The sequence below is a fragment of the Ptychodera flava genome, chromosome 4, assembly GCF_041260155.1.
Source record: "Ptychodera flava strain L36383 chromosome 4, AS_Pfla_20210202, whole genome shotgun sequence".
Taxonomy (NCBI): domain Eukaryota; kingdom Metazoa; phylum Hemichordata; class Enteropneusta; family Ptychoderidae; genus Ptychodera; species Ptychodera flava.
Window position 1 is genome coordinate 31,999,115 of NC_091931.1, and position 21,246 is coordinate 32,020,360.

At 37.6% G+C, this 21,246-nt stretch overlaps 1 protein-coding gene across 1 annotated transcript in view; it reads left to right on the top strand.

The window, feature by feature from the left end:
- Positions 1-21,246, top strand: part of LOC139131512 (uncharacterized) — a 57,322-nt gene that overhangs the window by 27,910 nt on the left and 8,166 nt on the right. The window contains 7 exon segments of the mRNA XM_070697599.1: positions 5,969-6,127; positions 7,019-7,063; positions 7,933-8,898; positions 8,901-8,942; positions 17,228-17,350; positions 18,367-18,484; positions 20,874-21,024. Of these exon segments, the coding sequence (XP_070553700.1) occupies positions 5,969-6,127; positions 7,019-7,063; positions 7,933-8,898; positions 8,901-8,942; positions 17,228-17,350; positions 18,367-18,484; positions 20,874-21,024 (1,604 nt within the window).

The window sequence follows — 21,246 nt, forward strand, 5'->3', positions numbered from 1 at the left end:
CAAGTTGTCTTTTTTCCAGAGCAGTGTCTCACTATAATCGGTAGTTGTGTTAAAATAATGCCTCCAATCGAATATTTAGAAATACTTCTATCCCATCTCGATGATGCTCTCTCAGGCAGTGTTTGCTCCAGGCGTTCTTAAGGAAACACTGCTATTGATGGAAGAGGAGAGTAAGGATGGCCAAGTCTTATCTTTTTCTGAATGCGGGACCACTCTATCCTGAAATAGTAGACTCAAAATTGGAAATCATTCGGTACACACAACAATTATATGTAGATGTAGTTGTGGCCAAGAATGATTTGAAAGGGTTCCAAACATTTACATCTTTGCAAAAAGTAGACTTGATATAGATTCGGTTGTGTATTGGTTTCTGCCAACTTCAACCCAAACAATGACTGAAAGTGCAGTGTAGGTTACTTTTCCATGATCAACTCCAAGAAATGAAGTGCCAACCACAGCTGACAAAACAGAGTTCACAAACATGCAATATGAAGTTTTAACTTGACTTGAATAGTCATCAAGCCAGGTTACAGAATAACAAGAAGCACTATCATCCCCTCTGGGAGCGGTGGAGGTGGGGGTGGCGTCCGTCTTCTTACAAAATGCTGTCCATAAACTCAACCCTACAGTATGATTGGTTCCGACAGGATTTTTCCGGAGAATAGATGTTTAACACAGTGCCTTCAGTCATTGTTTGGCTTGGAGTTAGTGGAGACTCATACACATCTGAATCTTTCAGTCTATGCTAAAAGTTGAGTCAACTAGATTAATTTATAGTCAGTGGGCAGTCCCTAGACAGCAATATTTCCTGGTTTAATCCCACAATGCATTTGCTGTAGCTGTATCAAACACTGTCTACACACTCAGAACAACAAAAACATACCACTTTTGTGTTGTACAACTGGTTATTATACAAAAATTACACAAATTTGCCATGCCAAAAAATGCCACATGTTATCAGTTGGTATGAAAATATAAGGTCAGAGTGTATACCCTACAGCTAAAAAGTTCTATGAGTAATGTGCATATATGCTTTGTATATCCTAGTGCACACGGCATCATGGAACCAGTGAAAGAACTATCAGTGGAGCCAAATCAAATTCATTGATATGGTATGCAGTCTTCTGACTTTACTTAATCCTCCATGCAACACTGGAGAAATCTTAAAACGTGCGGCATACTGAATTCACTGCAGTCATTTGTAATAGGGATCATGGCCTAACCTGCGTGTACATTTAGCCTCCATTGAACATTTCTCCTCTGGCAATCTCTCTTTCTTAGCCCACTTTGGTGGAGCCTAGAGTTCGCTAAATTAGGCTTAAGCTAATTTTGAATGGTAAGAGCATGGCCAGAGAGCTTTTTTCAGCGCTACGAGAAATCAACAAACCAAACTGATATTTGCTCATCATGCAAAAAGCATAGCCAGCATTTCAAAATGTTGTACAATGTACATTTTGTCATGTGATGTATCCTGCATGTCTAATTGACGATAATATAATTAGTCAAATCATGCTCCATGAAACTATTTTGTCAGATAGCTTTCAAATTTTGCTGGAGTATTTCCATTTTCATCTGTGAAATAGATGATGTATTATTTTGTGACTGTGTGTCGTAGTATTTTGTTTTTAAAATATGATGTTGACAACTGATTCCAAAGCTAATGCATCTCAAGGTCATGATATGCCTGTATGTTAACAGTGAAAACAGACAGTCAAGCTGAAAAGACTTGGAAGTTGGCAGGATATCAGAAAAAAATGCTGTGATATTTTTGTGTCCAAAACTTGGCCAAAGACATCATTTGGCTTTGAAATAATAAGGCAAGAATCAATTTGCGAAAATACTTTCCTGTGCTAATCGTACTCAATACATGTCTCAGCATGTGGATTAGAAAACATCATTATCGTGTTGTTTGAAGTATATTGTCTATCCATGCATGCCAAAACTGATACCGGAGCAGTACGTCATATGCCTTTTTTGGTACTAGTACCAGTACCAAATTGCCTGTAGTGTACATCATCAGATTAAAAGCCTATCCACAATTTTTTTGTCCCAAGTACAAGTAGAACCTGTGAGAACCTGTTGAATGGAATGAAGCAACAATGTGACTTGATGGCTAGACTTTCACATCCATCATGGATAGATGACATATTCACCCCATCCCTTTCACAGAGCCTCAAATTTCTGGAGACACCTAAATTTCATATTGTTGCGTAAAGTGTTCTGAAGTACCAATAATTATTATACATCTACCATCGAGAACAATAGAATTTAGCGTGCGCTAAAAAAGCCGTACGGAACTCGCGCCCGTTCCGTACGGCACGGTTTCAAGGCGCCCCATTCCCTGCGGCTGTATCTGCGCGTTCACTATAGAACGGTTTCAAGGGACCCCTTGGACGAGTGCCAGAACAAGTCTCGTGCGCGCTCTGTGCGTACGTGCGTAGTGCACACACTCCAAAACTTGCAGAAGCGCGTCCGAGGTGTAGCGTTCCACACTGGCGCGATAAAATCGGAAGAAAAATTGTTTACATTGCACGAAAACGGTCACTACTCCGACATTTTGATGCCCCAATCAGGAATATAAGATGTATAATAATAAGGTTATTACGAAAATACCGCAAAGGATGCACTCGGACATTGGCGCCTCGCATCGCCCTCCGCTTTGCGTCGGGCGATACGCTTCGCCAATGTCCTCGTGCATCCTTTGCGGTATTTTCGTAATAACCTATTAGTATCATTTACAATACGTGTTTCTGCTACTTAAATTTTATGTACAAAGACAACCGGTTAAAAAACATTCTGAGCTGACTGATCCTGGGAGTACTGTACCTGGTCTCTCTCAGTTCCTTTCATTCAGGCCGTCATAATAGTACCAGAAGCCAGGAGAAATTATCTTGCTTGTGTTTGGAAAATGTTGTATATGCATTTTGTGATGTGAAATTTACGTTTTCACTGGGAATAAATAAAGAAGGAATTTTAAAGAAAAAAAAATATCTTGCTTGTGCAGTGTGATCAATTCCAATACATGGTACAATATCATGTACTCAGTAGATTGAGGGAGACTGTGGTCTGATGGTAGTTATATGATAGTGGAGTAGTCTAGTATAAATGAAGTGATGATGCAGCGTGTCAAACTCAGTAGTTGTATGGCAGTTTTTCATAAGTCAGTGTAGTCATCTCATTTCCAAGAGTTCTCAGGTAAATACGGCTAGTTTTCAATCGGGTTCAAATGCACAACATACGGCATCAGTCGCCTAGCGGAGAGGCAGCAGACAGAACCGCACGGCTAGTGTCATGTTTTATTATCAAAAAACAGAACTTGTATTTGAATTTCCCTTTCTAGGAAATATGTGTTCAGTACTTTTTTGTTTGTTTTTCTAAATATAAACAGGAATATATTTCGATAATAATATTTGTTTATTAAACTAGTTACTTAAATCCTGTCATGTGTTTTGAAATTTTCACTCTTTACAGAGCATGTCAAATAGTCTGCCTGTTTTTAAATTCTGATTGTCTGAATACTCATTGAAAATGACGTTTTGTACATTGAATGAAAATCAGACTTTTTGTAACATAAATGTGGGCAAAAACATGGGACTTGTTTACAAATATGAACAATATTAGTTCCGCTGTGGACGGTGCTACTCCAGAGAATACGGGGGAATCAAATTTCCCAGTTTGCTGATTTGAGCACATTGGCAAGAATTTTTTTACTGCTGTCTCGTGGAACAATTTTTTTAACGTCATGATCAAATGTTTTATTCTCCTTCACCTGCTGACAATTTTCTCTCCCAAAAATCCTCCACTCCCTCCAAACCCCCACCTCCCCTGAAATCAAATGGTTCTCCCCAAACCAGTCTGGCTTGTTGCCTTCAACAACTGCGTGGGTCAAAAACTGTCATGCATCTATTCATTTCAGAAGATGACTTTAACTTTTAATTTCAAAACCTACCAGTGTTGAGCAGAACTGAGGTGTCAACTTCACGGATAAGCCAAGCCTTTCTCAGTAATTACCTGTGTAGCCTAGAACTTCTCGCACTAGGCATTCCCCCTCCCTTTTCATCTGAAGTATACAGTGTGTTCATGCATGCATGCATGTACCTGGGCACATCTAATTGAAATGGGTTTTGCCTTCAAGTCATGGTCGCCATTTACTCTCCAGGTTATACAATACTACATGTACTTACAATATTAAAAATGTGTGGAATAACGTTTTTTTTGTCCACTGATACGTTATGATATTTCTCATTTTCCAATCTTAAGTGCAGAACTTCATCAGTTTCTGTCTCCGCACAGTGGAAACTGAATTGGTTTCCCATCATGGGATGCTTGATGACATCTAAGATTTAAAGTGAAGTACATTGATTGATATGTTTGCAAAGGCTCTTTCCATGATTGGAAAGGGTGCTAAAATTGCCTTTTAATAAGCAAACAGAAAACAAGCTCAGTCATATTTTGGTTTGCCAGTGGCTTTAAAAAACCTGACACACGTGTGAGAAATTGAAAAGCTGTGTATGTTGTGTATGACTTGTGCACAACTGACTTGGTAATCATGTTAACTCCGACATCGTCTTCTGGCAGATTTTAATAGTGGCACAAATTTAGTCTTGTTTGTATGTCAGTATGTTTTTGGTCTTCTCAGAACAAAAAATGGGAACACAATGCCTAATCCTCTATGAGTATTAGTTGTCATCATATAAGGCTATTTAAAGAAAATTCTTTGTTTGCCATCCTTTGATTTTTGAAACACCTACCAGCAACCAGGGAAAAAAACAAACACAGACAAAAAACATAAATGTATTGATATAAGCTCAATTTTATTTGGGTACTGGTGGAAAAACAATATTTTTATTTGTAAGTGTTAACATTTTGTTTGTTTTCTTAATTTTCTCTGAAAACCTACCAGCACATGGACGGCAAACACAGAATTTTATTTAAAGTACTTAAAGTGGGTAACTCAGCAAATTGACAGAAATTTTGATCGGGTGTGTATTTGGTCATCTCGCTGTAAAGTGCCAAGTCATAGTTAGTGTCGCTGTAACTTTTGGCGATTTTTAGCTCATATTTGGCTTTGTATATAAATACCAAAAAGAGCTTATATGATGAGTCGGTGGCATCTGTATGTCTGTATGTATGTGGGTATGTATGTGCGGATGTATGTCCGTCACACACAAAGGCTCCCATACCGCCAAAGCTACCATCTCAGTATTTGGTGTACAGGTAGATGCAGGGGTTGAGATGTGACGTTGTTCAAATGAACACATCAGTGTCAAAAATGTGCAAATGAGGTAAGAAAAAGGGAAATCCTGCAAATGTGCAGGAGTGATGGCATGCCAGTAAGAAACAGGCCAACTCCACTGACCTTGAGTCATTTCCTGTCATCGTTAATGAACTGTTACATATTAACAGACCTGCTTAAACCATAGACAGTAGAGGGGGGAAGACTGTCTATGCTCAAACTAAGAGGGGCTTGTTTTGGTCATCTCACTTTACAGTATTCTGGAGCCACGAAAAGTGCCAAGTCAAAGCTAGTGTAGCTGTAACTTTTGGCGATTTTTTTTTCCAATATCGTTGTTTTTTATGTCTACAGTGTCTTGTTCTACACCCAAAAGCATGTTGACATGAACAGTATACAGCTTGTCAGCTAAACCTGTACATGTGTAGATTGCCTTGTTATTATTGACAACGGAATTGTAGTCCGGACTAGATTTCAAATGTAAACAGCAACAGTGTATTTTATCCGTATTGACGCAGTGTTGTCGATCTAAGTCGTAGGTGTTGCATCAAGTTTTTGGGAGTAGAACAGAACTTGCCATTGATATACATAACCAAAATAAGATTCCAGCTACTGACCTTTGACGTTGTGACATACATGTATGACATAAGTAAGGTAAATTGTTCTAGCTTTTCCGTTCAACTCATTTGAAAGATGGATTTAGTTTGATGTAATCTTTTTCCCATTTAACTGCAGTACATGTTCAATCCGGAAACTGGTGAGTGGAAACACCGACACCATCAGGTGTTCCAAGACAGGAAATGGCTCGGTCACATCTCATACCACAGTGGTGCCATGGCCTACTCCAATCCAACCGGTCTCAAAGAAAAAGGAAAAATGCCATCAAGTTACCAAGTATGTACAGTTATATCTATGCCTCGTTTTCTCGTCATTTCTTGGTGGAAAACTGTCCCACCATGTATTAAGTCAACCAAAAATTACTGAGACAAAGTTCATCATATCACAGGCGTCTTTCTGTGTATGCTTTTTGAAATAGAAGCCATAATATGAAATCTGTGAATGAGTAACTTACCTTCCAGTAAAGATGAATGTGATTTTTAAAGAGAAACTATCAAAGTAACAGTCACTCTGGATGGTTTTTTCTGTCCAGGTGTTCCAGATTAATATTCAAATTTCAAAAGTGAAAAAATAGAGAGCAGTGTGATTTATGTATTAAAGTTCTTGACTTCCATCTACTTTGCTCTTGATTCAAGGAAGCAGTCAGCTGGAATGCACCTCTGTTACAGATATTCATACACTCAAATTCATGCAATACATCGCTGATTGTGTGAAATCATTTTGTATTCTGTGGAATAAACAAAGTGTTCCCCATCTCGTTTTTGTGAAAATCAACAAATAATATAATTTTCGTCCACAGAGATAACACAGATTTAGCAGTCATTTTGAATTTCAAATATCAATGTATGTTATATGTTTCTTTTTCCTTTTGTACCAAAATTTGTGCAGTGACGCAACCTATTTTTATTATTTGTGTGCAAGAGCATGATTTAAAATTATTTCAAGAAAATTTTGAGCGAAATATTTCACTCTCAAGGTCTGACTACCTTTATTCTACAATCCATTAAAAACAATCTGATTTTCCAGCATATTAAATGACTCAGCCCATGTTTGGATTCTCTTTATTGTAGGTAAAGATGAAAACACACTGTTCGGTTTCTCTGTTACTGTACTTTGTGGTTATTTTAAGAATGTTTATATTTTCCTCATGTCTTCCCTATATTTCAGGAATGTTTACAGCTTGCCAGGGACATATTTGCCAAGGCTGCTAAGGTAAATGTTATGTGTAGTTTATAATCCATGGCAGCAGCCTACATGTATGCTACGACAGGTTTTCAATTCTCTTTTCAAATTCTAACTTTGCCAAGATTTTCCCTCACATGGAAATTTATAACACGGAACACAACAACTTCCTGGATTGAACATTTAGAACAGGTGATATTTAAACAATAAAGCACACCCAGCGACAGTATGCCACAAGATTTTGACCAGTTCATTACATATATGCACGAGCAATAATGAGTGCATATATCAAGTGAACTGGTCAAAACCGAGTATTTCTAATCATATCTTAACAGTATTATAATATTGAAATTCTAGCATGAAACATCGAAAAAGGATTTTGCTCTTGCCAAGAGTTTGCGTGTGTGCCAACCATGCTATATCGCAAATATACCATGGTTGTTTCGCTTATCGACCAATCAGATCACTCTACTTTTGCCATCAATACTCTAGTATGATATAATTTCCAACAATCTGTTTTGGTAAAGGATAATTTTGTTTTCAATCTGTAGTTTGGCAGAGTCACATGCTTTTGCCATGATGGTTTGGGTATATACATGTACACTGTAGATCAATGGTTTGGAGTCCCTAGCACTGTTTGGTACTTCCCATATATGGCTTATTGGATCATACTGACACAGCAACTCCAGTCAATGACCAGGAAACTTTGGTAATTGAAACCTAGCAACTTGCTGGTGTCAGCAAGAAAGACTGTGACCAGTGAGTAGACTCAAGTCACATCTAAAATTGGTGAACAATAGTGGTATATTCAGTACAAGATACAGTGTATTTACTCTCACACCTTTTTTGAATTGGCGATAAATTTTATTCAATGTTTATATACATGTATACTTTTAAAGGTGAAAGTACAGTTGCCAGACCAGAGATTACTGTTTGACGAAGAAGCTGAGAAGTTGAGATGGTTCATGCTACCGAGTGAAGCCGTCCAGTTTGTGAGTGCCAAAGGGAAACATCTTGTCTCAGGAGAGAAACGCATGCCTTTCCATCCACCAGAAACAAAAGCTGATCGGCAAAGGCATCGTAAAGAAAGCAGTACATCCTATGTCAAAGGGGACGTGACAGGAAGTGAGAGGAAAGAGGTGGCATTCACAAACACAAAAGTATTCGCTCAGAAATTTGAACATGGGTTTTTCGTATCAGACTTACGCCACGATGAGCTGCAGAAATATAGGCAACAACTCCCCAACTCAGGTGAAACAACTGTGAGACAAAATTTTAATGATTTTAATCATATAAACCCATCTCAAGAGAGAGAAGCAAGGGCGAATAGTCCCAAAGTTTGTGAAACTATTAAAGGAGATAGGGATATTGAGCACCAGTGTGGTGACCCCTCACCTTGTATAGACACAGCCAGTCCATTTAAGTTGGCTATTTCTGGCCTTGAGGGCCTGCACACAGGGAAGAACTCACCGAAAGTTGACGAGGCAGAGATGCATACAGAGTGTGATGAATCAGCTGTGGCAGATTGCTACACATGTGCCAAGGATCAACCTTCACAGTCTGCCAGAGACAAAGTGGAAAAGACACTCCCAAACTTGGATCAAACAGGTGTTGATAGTACAGAAATTGACAAAGTCCAAGGTATGGATAGTGTCAACAGAAAAGCAGAGCCCTCACGAGTGAACACAAAGCAACAGTGCCTATGTTCAGCCGAGAATAGTGACACACTTACTAAGCAGACTTCCATTGTCTGCCAATCAAGAAAGGTCAAACTTGCAAATGGCGGCAGCATTACACCAGCAACAGAAACCACTGACAGACAATCTACCAAGAGCAGAAAGCTAATCTTGATCACAGCAAGCCTCGATTTCATCCACCGCCAAAAAGTTTATTCAAACCAGCCGTTCAGGTGAGAATTATTTTCCTTCAGTTCACTAACTTTTACACATCTTTTATCAATGATATAATTATAAACCAGTGAAAGCAAGAATTTGTGAACTCTAATTTGTTCCATTTGTATCGTAATAAATATTCAAGATTTGACTGCATGAGATAAGGGACAAATTTGCTGTTTAGGTAAGCTGTTTTGTCAATCTTTGGTCATGATACTGCTCAGCTTCTTAAAACACAAGACTAAGGTGGTGCACAAAACCTACCTCCAGTCATACAGATAAAAAGAAATGATGATATACCAGTAATTTCTGGTCTAGGCAGCCATGAAGAATACACACCAATGATATTCATGTACATGTAGCTACTCCAACCAATCACCAATCCATGCATGAAGTAGAGCAGGATGATATCTTAACCGTCTTCCATCAATATTTACATTACTTAACTCACTGCATACTCTGATGATACGTCAACCCTTTTGATACCGAAGTTTGGCCCAAACCCATTGTTGTCAATGAAGAGTGTGGATCTATTTGTGGGGAGTTGGGGCGAACAGGTCAAATGCGTTGCATGTTTTCCTTGTGTGGGAAACGCATCAGAAACTACTGAGTAATACCGGTATAAGGTCTGCAATAAAATGGTAAATTATATATATAGTTCGTAAGTCTTGGAGCTGGTACGCACAAGAATATGTAACCAATTTATAGTTGTGCTTTCTATGATTTTAACCAAGAATGACATAATACTTAGCAAAATATCTTGACATCCCAGTAATAAGGAAATACCCTCATCGGCGGTATTTATAAGGCCCCCATGAACTAAGTCAGGATTAGTGGGACGCCCTCTTCAAAAAAACGAGTTACAGATATACCTTCCGACAGGCATTTGTGACCATTTGCAAGCCGATGAAAGCATCCATTACTGTACATGTACATCTGGAGTCATGCAGAGAATGCTCACATCGTAAGACACTTTTGGAACCTTTTAAAAGCAAGCTGCTGTCCAGGAAGTTGGACCCTGAAATCCCCGGATTTACTTTTTTGCATAGCTTTTGTCCATTAGCTGCAAGTAAAGAGCTCAGACTTTCAACCATGATCTGGCTTTTCATCCTCTCATCAAGTCAAAAATCGTAAGCTCCAAAATCACAAAAGCGGAGGATGTGTGTGAAGTTACTGCAAGAAGAAAATACAAGTAGATAAATCTTAATAAAGAGAGAGAGAAACAGAGAGTAGTTATCACCGACAGGCTATGGAAGCAGTTAGCTTTATCCCGGAAGCGACGGAATGAGATAATCCCAGGATTAAGGGTACAGAAGGAACAAAAAGAGCCCTCTCTTCATAATTGGGTGTTTGTCATATCGGGACTTCCACATATTATGCATTTTCAAATGTTAGTTTTTCTAGTTGATCCTTTGGGCATTGTTTCATAGGAAATTTACGGCAAAAATGATAATAATTCTAATGATAATAATAATACAGCATGCGTATGACCAAATAATTGACCAAATGTGTGTAAGGATAGTATTAAAACAAAATAAATTGTATGTTTTTTTTGTGTATCTTTATCACATACATGCATAAATGTTACAAAATGAAAAGTATTTTTGAGTAGTGGTACATTCTGTTGTACATGTAGGTGAGATCTATTTACTGTTGTTTGTTTTCCAGCATTTTTGTTCTGTTTTGAAAAGATTTTGCGTTGTATACTCCCAAAATCATGTCAAAATTCGTAGTTTTCAATTCGTCAACACAGCTTGTACATGTATGCTGTGTAATGCCTGGTGTTATTGTTGACAACAAAATGTTTAATACGGACTAGAATTCAGGCGCAATATTAGACTGAAAGATTCCGTCGCGTGCGGGCGCTCCGGCGCACTGTAACACTACGACCCTTTACCACTTAAGGTAAAGGGTCGTAGGTCGCAGTGCGCCGGAGCGCCCGCACGCGACGGAATCTTTCAGTCTATCGTAATATCTGTACATTGCATTTTGTCTGTACACAAATGTATTGTGATAATAATGGTAATTTTATTTCCAGACAAATTTGTCACAAATTGTGTTAGCAAAGATAATTCTTTGTATTTCAACGAACTCTTTGGGAGGAAAATTTATTTGTCTTGGAGCTGTTGTCTTTGTAATGAGTTGGAGTTTGAATATAAAAACTACACCTCTTCCTACTCTTTGTTAGATCTCACATGACGGGCCAGAAGCTGAAACTTTTGATGATTTTTCGTCATTATTTTGTTTTGTATGTTAAGGTAGTATGCACCTCGAAAGTGAAAGACGTAAACTTTTGCTCTAACTTTCCTCAAGGAATCATTCTCTTTCAAAATCAAGAATAAAAATAGAGGGTCACCGTGCAAATTTTGGTACTAGAGAAACAAATTACCCAAGATTTACCGATATTAGAAATTCAAAATGGCCGCCATCCCTGTGTTAACTCTATGGAGAAAAATAAAAATTTTGAATTTTGAAAAACTAAGCTCCTAAAAAGTTTTCTTTCACCGAGAGCTTTAAAATGAACCCCCACATGCAGGTATATCAGAAGAGAATTGTAAAAGTTTGAGAGTCCGAATGTTTTGCCCCGATGCGTTGCAAGTTTTTGTTCTATTCCCCAAAGCATGTTTTGAACACCTAACACTTCGTTTGTCTGCACAGGTTCTACACATGTAAAATGCACTGCTGTCATTGACATTATGATTTTAGTCCGGACCAGAATTCACTTGTCAACAGTAACAATGCAGTTTACAAATGCACAGGCTGAGTTGACAAGCTGAATACTGTATCTCACCATGCTTTCCAAGTAACAACGAAACTATAGTTGGCATAAAAATAAAAACAGTGAAAAAAATCATCAAAAGTTACAATTACTGACCCTTTAATAGCCACCAGACATGTAAACTCAAATCAACTGTTGTTTTGTTATGTTTGTTTTCACCTGATAACTCCTAGACTTGCTTGCATAACTTTCTCTCAAGCATTTCACACAGAGGGAAAAAAATGCAGGTCACTAATGTTTGTCAGTAGATGTCAAACTTTGATCCAGTATATCAGCCAGGCTTGCCATCAGGTTTATGATTGTTAAATATCGTGCGGAGCGGAGGAGCAGAATTTCAGTGATTATCATTTTCCATTCAGGTACAGGTACCTCGATTCATTAAAGCATGATGACTGACAAGAATTCATAAATGGTGTGATTTTTTTCATCTGTTATGAAAGGAGTTGAGGATCAAAAGCTTCAGAAATGCTTGCCTTTTGAATTCAGGTTCTATTATGGAGTCAGCTTCAAAGAAGTCGTACACAAAATCTGTCTTTAGTCGGGTTCTCTTCAGTTGCTGAGATGTAGAGCGGAATGAAAGACTCTTCATTTCAGAAGCCTTTATGTTTTCAAAATTTACTGTTCTTGCTGGCTTTGAGACTAAGTATTACATAAGTCAGAAGATGACAGCAGTATGTTGTCAATATGATCTGTTGTGATCTTTTGAAATCTTAGCGATGAATACCTCTTCTTGTTTTCTACTTTATGAAGGTGTTACCTACATGTACATGTACATGTGGATATAGGTCAGGAAAAGTGATCCACTATCAGAATTTCTCCCCAACATTTCAAAGATATTAGAAACTGGCAAAAATATACTCTTAGCATTAATATTTTCAAGGATACCATTGGTCATGATGTGCATGTACATTTGAGAGACTCAAGTCCAAACGGTCCTTTGACTTTGAAAATGTATAATCTGAGACAGAGAACAAGTCCAAACGGTCCTTTGACTTTGAAAATGTATAATCTGAGACAGAGAACACTTCCAATTACTAAAATGGAGAACCATTCTGTTCGCTACAATATACACCATCAATACTTAGTGGATGTATGCTCCAAGGTAAATCCATGAATTTGAGAAAAAAGGCTTGCATATATTTTGTTCAAAAAAAGCTTACAAAGCCTGAGGACTGAGTAAAATATGAAGTTTCAGAACTAACTGTCAAAGCCAGTGGTTGTCTTTGTAGTTTCCTCTGATGCGCTGCTGGTACTTCCAGTGCAAATCTTTGATTATCATACATTCAATTATGTGCATGGGTTGGAGTGTTCCATTATTGCACAGACTTTGATTTCAGAAACCCGCAGGTATGTGTATAAACTGTGGGAATACATCAGAACAGAATAAAAACAATGAAGCCTAAAGTTTGAATTGTTCAACTCATGTTCTGAGTTTTATTTATCCACATTGATTTACTTTTTTGTGTATTTTGGTTTGTAATTGTCTAATTTGTGATTGTTAACAAAAGCAGCAATTACGAGATGATTTGAGTTTTTTCAAAATCTAAAAAACACTGCAGTCATCAAGAAAGACAAATTAAAACACATGAACTTTTCACGTAGTTATAGTCACATTTTACTGTTGCCATATACAAGGTAAGCGAACAAAGTTCAGGTTCATGCAGTGGCTGCATGATCATTAGTACAGTTGATTTTCTGATCACATAAATGGCATGTGCCGATACATAATGGTGTACATACACTGTATGGGTCTTACTGTTACAATGTATGTTTAAGAGAAACCATGGTTTATCCGATCCACCACCATTTTTTTTCATATACCTCCCTAATTCTATGGCTGAGATATCTGATTGAAAATATTATCATCCACATGTGATAGCTCTATAGTGCTAGATACTGGAGAGTGGAATCTCTTTTGAGGGCAGTGCTGCTTAATAAGCACCCTGCAGGATGTCTACGATGAAAGGTTCCTAAGGAAGGGAAGTCTGAAATCACTTATTGTTGATCATACATGTGTTCTCATGTTACTCTCAAATTAAATTCAAGTCCAACATCATCATTGGGAAAGTCAGACTGACCTTGAGTTCAGTCCATTGTGTTTTGACTTCTTGTCAGCTTGCATTCACTCAAATTGCTGGCACGTTTTGCCGTGGTTAGGTAACAAACCAACCGACCACATACATTATTTGTCCTTCGTTTGTGTAATAATGTTGAACCCATCACTCATCAGTTCCATCAAACAGTTCAAGATCAAGGGGTGAGTGACCTCCTGAAAAACTTAGTAAAAAAATTATTTAAATGTGCTTTTTTTAACTGGTTGAAAACAAATGCACACAAGAAGTTGTCAACTTTCTGTATTATTCACTATTTAAAGTGCAAGCGGTAAAGTGTGCTGCTGATATACGGTACTGCTGTTGAGTCAATGTTCCGTATGATCCCAGGATGTCTAAATATGTGCTGTATATTTCCAGCTCATCAAAGTGTTCCAAAGACCCAATCAAATTACAGAAATTGACACTTTCTTGCTTTTTTTTGCAAGAAGTATGCGAGAATACATAATGTCTCGCTCTTAATTTGTGAGGATTTTTATTTTCTCGCTATCAGCCAGCAAGAACTGTGTTGTCACGCTCTGCATCTGCGAGAAATTTCAATTTTCGCAATCAATCCACTGACTCATTTCTTGCATTTCTTCCGCAGATACAGAGCGAGAAAACACAGTTCTCACTGGCTGATTGCGAGAAAACAAAATCTTGCAAATTAAGTGCGAGATAGTATGTATTCTCGCATACTTCTCGCTAAAAAGCAAGAAAGTGTCTATTTCTCGCTAATTTCCCCAAATTTAAATATATATCTCATACATGTGTCATCTTCTCAATGATGATATCACAAGATTTAGGTCAGGTAAAAAGACATACGGTAGTGTTGACGTTGAAGTTCAATATTGAGCAGGAAAGAATACCTGTTTGGCAAACACCATTTTATTTTGTAGCGAAACAACTTTCAAAATTACAGGGTTTACGCTGCATTCATATAATGACACTTGATAGCAAGGGCAAGATCACGATCTTGTGGGTGCCTGCGGCATGGTGTTCATGACAGTGGACACTGATAATGCCCGAGCTGCAGGTAACGGTATTATCATATTTACCGTGGCGAACAAGCCCAAGGGCTGTGATAATTGCTCCTGCTATCATGTGTTATTAACCCCTTGACTACCTTGAACGCCGGATATATCCGGCGCCATACTGAATTACCATATACCTTGAGTGCCGGAAATATCCGGCACAGTTAAATAGGCGTATTTGCTTTGTTTTTGTCCCTAAAAATCCCGTAATTTAAGCGTTGGCACGCAGCGCGACTAAGATTGATGTATTCTGATCTGGCCAGAATGTGATTGCGCCCCTGTACGTCCGAGTATGGCCAAAATCCGGAAGCAAATGTCGTGACCCGTGACCTCGACCCTGAAAGGTCAGGATGATAACAGAAGCGTCGCGCTGATTGTTTACAGTTTTCAGAAGTATGGACGATCGCGAAGATGTTTATGGTTTGTTTTTTTTAATGAAATGAAATGTTTATTTATTGAAAACAAATGATTTATATGTAAATATGTTCTTTTAACAGCAATATTTGTGAATGAAACTAGAGAAAATACAATTTTTTACTATAAGCAAGTGAAATTTTATAGCAGCCATATTATCAATATGACTTGTCACATGACTGGTCATGTGTTTGGTCATGACTCATGTGATATGGTGTTCCCTAAAATGTATTTTTAAATATTGTGAATTATTTTTTGATAAATCATAACCATTTTAGATGCATGTTTCTGCAATGTTACAAATATAAAATGTGTTGATTTTCAAATACAGAATCATGTCAGATGCTGATGTTCGTGGTTCATTTCAAGACTCTGCCTTTTGTGAGAAAAATCTTAAATGGGTACATCCATAAATAAAGTAAAGGGTAGTTATTATTACATATATGTAAAGACAATGCCATGAAAATTGCAACTGTATTCAAATTTGCGTCATTTTATGGATTCAAAACACGTCCTGATGCTTCAAATATTCATATTCTTTGCCAACTCTGGTCACATGATGTGTCATGTGACCAGTCACGTGACCTTGAAATACAAAATTTATGTATGAAAAAGTGGGAAATTTCATGCTGATTCAGAAAATATATGGTTTATTGGTACTTACTTAATTTTTACTCTAAGCAGTGTTCATGCAATGACCACACCCAAGATTTATCAATATTTACATAAGGGGCCTGGTATATTGGAATACATTGGCCTTGGTACTCAAGGGGTTAATTTGATTTTATACATCGATAAATAAACGCTTCTACGTCCAATACTGGGTATAGAATGTACGGGTAGTCAATACTGTACTTGATGTACAATTGTTGTAGAATTGTCATCTAATTCAACTTGAGTTGACTCCATGAACCTTTCTCAAGCTACAGAGATACAGTCAATGTACAACCAGTGTACGACAATTTGTTGTATACAGAAACATTGTGCAGTTTGCCAAATATGCAGAAGCCACGTGGTTATATCACTGCATGTGACGGGGCAATTATATCTCCACAGCCAATTTATTAGCTCACTTGTTCATACACGTTAGCTTATTTCGCAGAGATGTCTGTCTGTCTGTCTGTCTGTCTGTTGGCCCGATATCTCAAAATATTGCTTTGTCTATGTATGGCTTGAACAATACTCACTGTTGGCCAATCATGATCACTGAATGATGCGCAAGATGTAATAATCACGTTCGATGCCATCTGAGCATCTCTTTTGTTTTTGAAAATGTTTAGGACATACAATGTGTAATCATTAGATGGTTAAACATTTGCAGTAAAGCTGACTTTGATAAATGTGTTAAAAGAATAAGACACAGAACTACAGTTTGGCATTAAATACTGTAACAATGATTGCAAAACATCATCCCAAGTCATAATAATGTTAATTAAAATAATAAAATGTAACTGAGGTATAAATGCTGCATGTACTGATATTCACAGAGATCATAAACACCATATCTTGCCACACCTGAGGTTAGAATGCCACAGATACCGGTATTCAGGGAGAAGATTAACCCAATATTGTGCCACACCTGAAGAATAGTGGTGCCAATCTCTCCTCTGGAAATATCCAGGTTTTCTTAGGGGGCCCTTCCATAGCTTTGTGAAGAAACTTCCCCGCTGGTATTATGTCGATAGGTTAAACTCTTCAGTGTGACAGTATGTCAGTACTCTTTGGTCTAACTAAATATTTTGCTTGCCTGACTCTGTATTTTGTATTTTTCCGGGGCTCTTTTCCTATAATAATAATAATATGGAGTATTTATACCTATAGTCTCGTGTAAATGCAAATGATTTACAATTGTGATTCCTGTTATACATGGGGTTATTCCTGGTCACACTCTGGGAGGCTTAGTTGAATCTCTGACAGCCGCTGCTAGCGCAATCCAATGACTGTTTACAGCCGAACTTTAATCTCCAGTCTCTTTTGATTTCCAGGCGTTGGAAGAATACAGGATGATCGAAGATGGTGACAGAGTTTTACTGTGTTTATCCGGTGGCAAAGACAGCCTGTGTCTGCTTCATGTGCTGCGACAGTACCAATTCTATGCCAAGAAGAAGGTACATATCATATTTGGAAAAAAATGATTTAATGATCTGAATTGATTTTCACAAAGAAAATTCAATAACAGTCAGAGAGAATGTCAAACCGTGTTGTATTAGAGTTAGATTTTTTCAGGGTTTCTGACAGAATGAAAACTTTTCGCTCCTCTTCAGAAACTGGAACATATTTGTTCTATAGTTTATACTTGGCAGGCAAAAAGCTATCGTAAAGAAACAGGTATTTTGAGAAAGTGCTGAACAAAATTATCCTATTCCAGGAGCATGCAGCTATAAATACTGATCTTCCATATTTACCACCAATATCACACTTTCCAATTGATACAAAACTGTTATTTTCCTGTTACCATGGCAATGCTGACATCAGATGTACTGGTAGGAAGTACTCCCAGTGTGTAATCAATATGTTATGATCAAGTTACCATGTTAGTCCAACATGTAGATGCCTATACAAATACAATGTTTTCAAAAACCAATGTGGCAGGGTGGGCTTTTGTAGTCTTTGATCGAGGAAAACCTGCCGCAACGTCCAAGGTTGAATGTCACATGATGACGCTCCCTGAAGGGAAGGAGATAGTTAAGCTGCTGGTTAGACTGAGAAATGATTCTTACAAGAAATTCACGTGATTGTCTACAAAAAATGTGAACATGGGATGAGCATTGGTCCCTGAACTTCTCAACTTGAGATTGCCAGCTAGAGTCAGCACATCTAACCACATTGCAGAAAAAAGTTTTGAGAGTACAATCCAAACCACCTGAAATATGAAAAACCTGTATGAATCAGTGGATTTAATCTAGCTAAACTTACCAGATATAACATTTGACATTACTCTGTGTCTTCCAAGCTATCGTAAATTATTTTGCCAATTTAGAATCTGCTGGTTTGGAATTGATAGTAAGCTATTCAGAAGTAAATGTAATGTTGCTGTACCAACATATGTAAAAAAAGTGACTTTCTTGGCATTTCCATTCTAATGTAGGGATTAAGGCTGCAAATTCTTCTGGTTGAATTGCAGGGTGTGAACTTTGAACTTGGTGCGGTCACTGTTGATCCCCAGACCACGTCGTATGATCCGAGTCCACTGAAGGAATACCTCAGGGCTCTGGGAGTGCCGTATTTCTACGAAGAACAACGTAAGCATAGCTATAGTGCTCTTTAAATTCACAACGAATCAAAGTCCCATAAATTAGAAAATAAATTGCTCTAGTCTTTTGTGTATCTTTCAAATCCTTCACCAATGTTTTATAATCGAAATCTCAAATAATGAAAATCTGAGAAAAAAGAATTACCCTCTTTTGAACAAGATGTAAACTTGAAGAGTTCTCATTGATACAGTGCCAGGAAATGGTTTCGTTCTTTTGATTGCTCTTTCCCCAAACTTTTCAAATACAGGTACTTCATTTCTCATGTTCAAAGGTTGTATTTTGCCCATCAAGTTATGGCCATGGTTGATGAAAGTTATGTGTGCAGATGTGACATTGACAAAAAAGAAGCTGGTCACGTATATACATTGACACATATCCCTGAACACTGCTGATGATTTTTTACCACATTTGTCAAAACTGTATGTATTCTTGTGAGATTTATCATGCAAGACCATACTATACCACTTGTACTGCCCCAGAAGTGTGTCTGAAATCGACTTTAAAAATTCCAATTTTCCAAATGTAAAGTTACTTAATACATTTCCCTTGAGTACATCAGGAAAAATGAATTTTGGAGCATCGTAATTACATGACGGTGCGGAATGTTATAAATCCATTTTCCTCCCTTTGTGTTGAAATTGGCTGTCATTTTTGAAACCCTTGTCATCTGGTAATTTATGTGAAGTGAAATAGGTTAAGTATTTCTGTTGTCAAAAATTATTTCTGATCCATTCAATGGAGTCGTGTGGACATTTAAGACTGTGTTTTCAATTTTTGTGGTGAAGTTAAAATTGTAAGGTCATTGAAGTTGCCGCAGTGATAAGAAAGTTTGAACTGTGTCATATGTAGGTTATGTTACAGTGCAACTGAAAGTCAGAAAACAATTTTTTTAGGCTTCCTGCTCCCTGCGCTAGCTAGCTATGTCCTGTCACATTCACATTGATCTGTTTTGTTGAGAAATTGTAGACATTTTTGTAGATATTTGCTTCATTTCACAATGCAGTTGAACCTAAAAATGTGCAGGGCTCTACAGTAATTCATCAGGGGATCTGCGGCAGGAGGCAGCTGATGTGACTTCCTTTCTGAAAGTTCGTGATGGAGGACAAAGCTTGCCGTGCAAATGATAAGAATACAGTGAAAAATGTAGACACCAAGCACATTCAGCGTGTTCATTCAAAAAGTCTACTAGCTAGTGCTCTCGAGCTAACCGACAACATGCCCTTGGGTTTAAAAAACATGTTTTTTAGAATGTCAGCCGTTCTGTATACATGTGCTGCTTGCCTCCAAAATGTCAAAGATTTTCATTTTCAGTCTTTACTTCAGACAATGCGGAGAGATCCATGAATGCTGAACTGTAAAAAAAAGGCAGTGAAAGGAAGAAAGCAATAAACTTTGAATCATTTTAATCATGAACTAGTGTGACCTTCTTGCCTCAATTCTCTGTAAAAAGGTCCTTAGCCACTACATTCATGATGTGCAGTTACTTGAAGTTTACATGGAAGTTGATTAGCAACTCAAAGTCACAAACGTTTTCCATTGTCAAATGGTAGAGCTGGGTTACACACAGCAACAAAACAATAAAGACAACATTCATTTCAGCTGCAAGATATTTGTCCTTTATGTTTACTTTGGAGACTTTTGCTGAATTTGTGAGAAAAATGTTGCTGAAATTGCAGGCGTGTTTTCGCAGTCACTTTTTCATCAACAAAGGGACACTAATCAAAAATATTTAACAAAGTAAAGCTTGCATTGTAGGCCATTGACAGATTACTACAGAAGTTATGGTAATTAGCAATGTGGATTGCTGGGACATTTCACAGTTTACTAGAAACTGCAAGAGTTTCAGTGTCTTCCAGCTTGTTGGTGAATGTCAGAAAAAAACACTTCAATGTAGGCCTTACATTCATGTATGTCGCTTATACACTCACTCTCACAGCTCAGAACAAATGTATCAGATCCAGCTAGCAGAGAACAGAAATTCAAATTGTATTTGAGGTAGAATGCACCTCGGGGACAGATATTCAAACTGTCTAACTTTTACAATTCTTGTCTGATGCATCACTTATGAGGGTACAAAATGCTCTTGATGTAAGAAAAATTTCACCATCCTAGTTTTTTGAAAATCGAAAAATTGTATTTCTTTTTCCATGAAGTTAACACAGACACAGTGGCCATTTTTAATTTCAAATAATCGATAAATCTTGGGTAATTTGTTTTTCCAGTACTAAAATTTGCATGGAACCCCTGATTTTTATTCTTGATTTTGAAAGAGAGTGGTTTAAATATTCCTTGAGAACAGTTTGAGCAAAAGTTTAGGTGTTTGTTTTCAAGGTGCATCCTACTATAACAACAACTGAAATCTCCTATTTAATTGAAGGCATTCTGGAGCAGGCAAAGAATCTGGCTGTGTGTGAATCGATCTGCAGTTTTTGTTCTCGAATGAAGCGGGGGCGAATCTATCAATGTGCGCGGCGCCAAGGATACAACGTTCTGGCAATGGGGCAACACTTAGATGACCTTGCTGAAAGGTTTGTACTCAATTTGCACTAAAGCAGTAGTGTACAAACCATTTCTAATTCAATACAGATAGAAGCGTGAACAACTTTTTAAAGTAGAATTATTTTGTAATATAATTGTGAGATGTAACTGGATCTCCCATTGACGTTGTTCGATATCACCATTTCTTAAATCATCACCAAATTTACCACTTCCCAGATAAATTGAACTTATCAACAATTTCATTTTCTCTC